The following is a 6,724-nucleotide window of genomic DNA, read 5'->3' on the forward strand; positions in this document are numbered from 1 at the left end:
CGTTTAATATATATTTACCATGATTGATATTAATTATTTTTCTCTTTTCTATTAGTTATAGCTAACTATTATTTCCGTGAAATATAAGTATGATCTCATAATTATTAAATTGTAATTATATATCTTTAATTAACAAGCAGATGATGGTTAATTTTTTTTGTTATGGAAGTTTAAAATATGTTATACTTAATTATGAAAAAATAGTGTGTTTTTTATGGATATAGAAATAATTTTTTTTTAAATTGAAATTCACAAAAGCTCAGTTTTATTTTTGGAAACAAAACTTAGGGTCAGATTTAGGGTAATAAAGAAATCTGAGCCTCAAATTTGTGTGGAGTGAAAATTATTTTTAAGAAATAAACAAATCGGTGGGTCAGTTTTGTGAAAAAAAAATTATAAATCACAAATCTAATCCTCATAATATCAAAAAAAAAAAAATCACAAAATTGTACCTCAAATTTGTGATTATCTATAAAAAAAAATACATTAACTATCTATATTATTTAAAAACAGCATCACAATCTCAATAATAAAAATAAAAAGTTCGCAGATGATAAAGGAAAATTAATGAAAAGTCTCAACAGTATCACGTTCCTTCTAGAAGACATGATCATGATTGATCCATGGCAAATATAAAAATGTTGGCTTGCAATAACTTGGAATACGTCCTCATATATATATACACTCAACAAAAGTCAAATCCCTCTTTTCCAAGGAACATGTTAACTAATTTCAATAATTTATGATACACAATCCCTTTTATATTTTTAAATACGAATTATTACTTGGTCTTGAAAAGAATAAACTACGTACTCTCCAAGAAGTCAAAGATCAAACAGAGCCACATTAGATTTATATTTTATATATGTGTGTGTGAAAGTTTCATAGGATTAAATTTCAAAACCTTACCCTTAATTTTGACTTTGAAGCCGTGTCTAGAAATTAGATCCAGTCACACTCTCCTCCAAATATATAAACTCTTAATAGTCTTCCCTCACGCAATAATCTTCCATTAACATACCTTCCTAGCTCCCAAAATTAAAGTTCCACAAAGCAACACAAACTTTCTTTTTTTTTTTTTCAAAAAATTAAGCTTTTTAATTAATTTCCACATGCTGAGTTCTTTAGTTTGCGGCTTCAATTTGAATCACGAAGAAGAAGATGGGGCATGTCAAAGTAGTTCTACTTCTACCCCAAAGAAGCACTCAAAAAGAAGGGATAATAACAGGGACAAGAATCCATACTCAACACGCGGATTAGACAAGTTTTCTGAACTTCTTGCTGAACTCGATGAGAGAAGGAAGAAGGTTTATTCCAAGATGAACCCTCACGACATATCCTTCGTTCGATTCGCGTATTCCGACAACGATGATTTTGTCCCCATCGTCGTCAAGGTGAAGAACAAAGACCAAAATCATAAGAAGAACAGCAAGAGAGATGATCAAGAAGATGAAAAGCTCAAGGTGAGAGTAAGACACATGACATCTTTCTCGGAGCCAATGCAAAAAACCTCAATAACTAAGGAAAAAGAATCAAAGCAGCAGCAACAACAACAACCCAAGTTGTTGGAATCTGATAACAGGAGCTTGTTGTTCTCTTTGGACAGGATGAAGTATCCATCTTTCTATGTTCCGGCTGTTATGATATTGATTTTGGTGTTCTTGACGGTGTTTGGTAGATCGGTGGCGACACTTTGCACGTGTGTTTTGTGGTATGTAATTCCAGTATTGAGTGATACCTCTTTTTCTTCTTTTTCTTCTTCTTCAAGTTCAAAACCAATAAGAAAAACTGTAAGGAATACAAATAAGAAGGAATATGTGAGAGAGTTGAGTGAAAAAAAGATGGTGGTGAAGGACAATGATTCTCCGAAACATGGCCACCAAAACAGCTGGTGATGTTGAAGAAATGGAGGTCTTGTTACAAGGTTTTTTGGGTTCTCATTCAAAGTTATTAATTAATTTTTTCCATTATTTCTAGGAAGGAAATTGGACTTTGCTTTTGCTTTTATTGTGTAAATATGTTCTAATTATGTTTTTTGTTGTTGAGACTGGTTAATTAAGAATTCATGCCTTCTCTTGATGGCATTTTCTTAGTGTAAATTGTTGTACATTTAGAGCTAATGATATGTGCAGTAATTAATCCACGCCATGTTTGGCTTGTACATGGATTCGAATGGCTTATAGTTGTTTAATCGAGCAATGCTACGTGTCCAATAAATATTATTATTTTTACACAATATTTGGTCAATAATAATTTATACCAATATTTATAAGATTTTGTATACAAAAAATATATAATTTATATATACATTTATTAGAATTTATACATAAATCAATATAATTTGAACCTATATTTTTTAGAATTTATTTATATAAATTAATAAAATTTATTTATCAAAGATAATTTAATGTTTGTGCTAGTTAAATAATAATAAAAAAAAACTAAGTTGCTAACGAACCCATATGAGATACCGAGGAATAAGCTATTCTTTTCTTTAAATTACGTTGACCAAAAGATGTTGAAGCTGCATAGATTATTTGAATTGAACCTAATAACATTAATCAGGAGGAAAATATGGAATGAGCGTGAGGTAATAATTCCATATTAATTTGAACCAATCCATATGCGCCCATTTTTAATAAGATTCCGGCTAAAAGCATATAAGTGCAATGTGCCTCTCCGTGGGTGTCCGGTAACCATGTATGTAAGGATATAATCGGCAATTTTACAGCAAAAATAAAAAGAAATCCCATATAAAATATTATTTCGAGCACCCAGGATATGATTGATTAGAACTCACAAAATTTCTTGTTGTGTAAGATTTCCATTCCATCAATGCCTTAAATGGCAGCTAATTAACTAAAAAATTGAAATTCGAAAGATGTATTACTAATACCTAGCACATATGAATAAGCAGAATTTGATAATTTTAACATCAATTTCGTTATGTAGACAATAGAAATTACAAATAACGTAAATAATGAGCTGCATTTTAAGTATATTGAACATAAAATACTTAATTACTCATCTTTATCTTTAATTATACCTTTCATTTTTCACCTTTTTTTATTATCCTATTTTCACCATAGCCACTCTACTCTCCCTCTCCTGTCACGCTGTCAATATTGCTGACAACGCTAAACCTCAGTACTGCAATAAAAAGAAACATTCATCAAACTTAAAAGAAATATCTAAAAAAATTTATACTGAAAAATATTCATGTATAATAAAAAGAAGAAAAAGTATATGGAACCAAGAAGTTATCAGGCAAAAACTAAACAAAACTACGTTAATTTATATTAATTATTAATTTTAAATTTTTAAAATTTTTAAATTCAAAATTGATTAAGTAAACCTAATTAAAACCTATAAAAACCTTCCTCTTCTCTATCACATTAACCTACCCACCTCCAACAATCACATACAGACCTCTCTCTCTCACCAATGCTGCTAGAAGCGCCGGCGACTTCCATGCTCTCCGCGACACCCTCAACAAGCACATCCAAGACAACTGCTTCAACACGAAGTCCACCTCCCGTTTGTTATTCTTGTTTTTTTTTTGGGTTAATTTTCAATCTTTTTTTCAATATTTTTTCTTCTGTTTCTTTTTTTTTTTTGCTTTTCCGAAGGGAATAGCAGTACTGCATCAGAAAATAGAAGCCTATTATTCCATACAAGATCCATGGAACTAGTTTTTATTATTATTAAGCGATAGCAACTGCCCTATGGTATGAAAGGAGTAGCCTCGTGCCTTGTTTGGGTAGCCAGATTGTGTTTGCTCCTTGTTCCTCAAAGCTTTCATGGAAGAAGAAATGTTCCTTACAGAAATATAAAAAAAACATTCATTTAATATGGAAAAAAAACATCCTAATACTTAACAAAAGAAATATTCAGTTATATTTTAGCAAAAATAATTAAATATCTATAAAATTTAAAAAAATTATAAAATTCTTAAAGAAAGAGAGACATTCACATTTGTAATACAAAAAAATTCGAAAAATATATAAAAGAATATCCATTTAGTATGAAAAAGAAACATTCTGATACTTCGCAGAAGAAACATCCATATATATTAACTCGTAGAGATTTTGAATTCACCCAGAGATATTTGGCTGATTTTTGGCTAATACCCTTTTAGTTCCCTAGCATTGTTCTAAAAAGAAACATCCATCAAAACAAAGGTAACACTCGAAAAAGAAAAAAGTTATTCATAGAGAAAAAACTACTTATTTAAAAGAAACATCTAAATTACAACGAAAAAAATCCAAATCACAAGAAGAAGAGAACGACAGAAGAGAGAGGGTCTGTGCGGTGTCCGACTTGTATGCACGGCGAGATGGAGGGTGGATGGCGCCTCGCATTGCGGAAAGAGGTGCCTTTGCGCCCTGATGATGCAGCATCAATGGTCCGTGAAGCTGCGCGATGCGAATGATGGAGGGTGGATGCTGCTGTGTGTTGCAGAAGGAGGTACCTCTGTGGTTGGAGCCGCGGTGCAATGGAGGATGGAGCATCAGCGATCGGCGGCGCTGCACGCGGCGGCAGTGGTCAGTCGGAACGTGGGGTGACCGCGAGGCAGCAACAACGGCACCTTCCGGGATTGCGAGGCATTAATGGTAACAACATAGGGATCGTGAGACAGCAGCAATGACGTCATGTGCGAATGGACGCACACCTCCCTCCGACGGCGACGGCACACTGTGAATGCGGAGCGATGGCGGTTTGAATGGCGGATGGTTAACGCGATGAGAGGGAACGAGACGTGGTGTGAGGGTGTGATGAGAGGGACGGAACATAGTGTGAGAGTGTGTTTAAAAAAGGTTATATTGTTAATCTTAATTATTCAAATTCAAAAATCTAATTATTCCTAATTAATTAAAAATGTGATTTTTAAATTAATTTAACACTTCTTTTTTAATCTGTTATTTACATTGTTATATAAATAATTTATTTAATAGACTGGTTTTTATATACAGGATAGTTAATATTATATTTAGATATAATTAGAAATAATAATAAACAAAGGTACTTCCTGAAGTAGTATATATAATAGTATTTCTCATCTAGCTATTTTCTTTAAAACACTATCCATTAGGGATGGCAATTTCCCATGATGCGGGAATTCCTGCGGAGACTACTCTGAATGGGGATCCGACTGTGAAAAATTTTTTCTGCAAAGATGGGGATGAGGGATGAAATTCTCACGAGGCAGGCGCGGAGACCCGAGCGGGAATCCCCGCCCCTTCTCTGCTATTCCCCGAAATTTATAAATTTACTAAATTATCCTTAATAGTTTATTTCTCATATATATTTTTTAGTCATACACACACACACACACACACACACAGATATATATATATATATAGAAACCCAAAACTCCTAATATTCATTTGCATAACCCTTCTTCAATTCAGAGATCTCTAACCCTGTCCATACTCTTTCCAACCTCTCTACAGCCACCCCCTCGCCACTCTCCCTTCTCACCGCATCGCCAAACCTTACCGTGCCATCACCCTCACCGCGTCGTGCTTTCTATTTGCGGCGTTCCATTTAATAACTCTGCCGTCGTGTCCATTCTCCTCTCTGTTGCTGCATCTCTCACCTCGTCCACTACTTTGTATTAGTAGGTCCCCAACCTCAAGTGGAGTCCACACAACTTAAATAAAAAAAAGGAAATAAATAAAAGAATGAAAGAAAGTGGCGTATAAGCCACAAGAGAGGATGAGAAGCTTTCTTTTAATTTTTGAAAAGAAAGAAACAAGGCCTTGTTTCGGCGCCGAAGAGAAGAAGGAAATTGGGGGGGGGGGGGAAAGGGCAAGCCATTTTGATCCAATTAAACGGGTAAATTCGCTCTATTTCTTATGAAATTTTAGTATGTTATTCCTGGTGTAGAAATAAACATTAGGATATAACTTGCTAGTTGTATTGTCTTCTCTTTTACCTGATTTGAGATACCCACTTTGTGGAGGATTTATGTTGATTCCACCAGTTTTGGTGATGTATTTTGTTGATTGTTTAAATGTCCTAGTTGTAGAACCTATGCACAATTACTCAAGAGGGGGGGGGGGTGAATTGAGTATTGCAACAACAATGAATCTTTTTGCGAAAGTTAAAGACAATATACAAAAGTGTTATTGTACTAGTATTTTTCCAAGAGCTTAACTCAATTGCTAAGCATTTATAAGGAGCTTTTACTTTCCAATAGACACCAACTCAAATAAATTGATCAAGCTTTTCACCAATCGGACTTAAGCCATTCATTAAGTACTTACGAAGCTACTTTTCGATCACAATTTATTTGCTCAAAGGTAAAAGACAATAATATTGAAGAGATGAGTTTGGAGATATGCAAACGCTATTTAGAGTGGTTCGGCACAATCCTTGTCCTACGTCCACTTTCTTTCTCAATCGCTATTGAGAAGTTCCACTATTGCCAAGCTTCAAGGTGCTCGCGCAAAACCTCTTACAATCCGAGTCCTTAGTTTCTAACACCTCACGGTATATGATCACCACTCGTATACTAACCCACTCCACTTAGAGATACCTCCTCTAAGATTTGCCTTGAGTACTTAGTATACTTCTTTGGTATCCTCACCGACTATAGTGTTTATAACTCTTGACTCAACCTTGGAGATCACACTCCAATTTACAAAGTGTTACAAGAAAACAATTCTCAAAGAATTGTTGAGACGAAATGAGTACTCTCTAGAAGAGTGTATGATTACAA

General features: G+C 34.0%; 1 protein-coding gene across 1 annotated transcript; it reads left to right on the plus strand.

The window, feature by feature from the left end:
* Nucleotides 1-970: 970 nt before the first annotated feature.
* Nucleotides 971-2,167, plus strand: LOC148554376 (uncharacterized). Its single transcript, XM_088493785.1, has one exon. The coding sequence runs from the start codon at nucleotides 1,113-1,115 to the stop codon at nucleotides 1,893-1,895; it is 783 nt and encodes a 260-aa protein (XP_088349911.1). The 5' UTR covers nucleotides 971-1,112; the 3' UTR covers nucleotides 1,896-2,167.
* The last annotated feature ends 4,557 nt before the right edge of the window (nucleotides 2,168-6,724 follow it).

Source organism: Arachis ipaensis, chromosome B7, assembly GCF_059453495.1.
Source record: "Arachis ipaensis isolate K30076 ecotype BB chromosome B7, ASM5945349v1, whole genome shotgun sequence".
Lineage (NCBI taxonomy): Eukaryota > Viridiplantae > Streptophyta > Magnoliopsida > Fabales > Fabaceae > Arachis > Arachis ipaensis.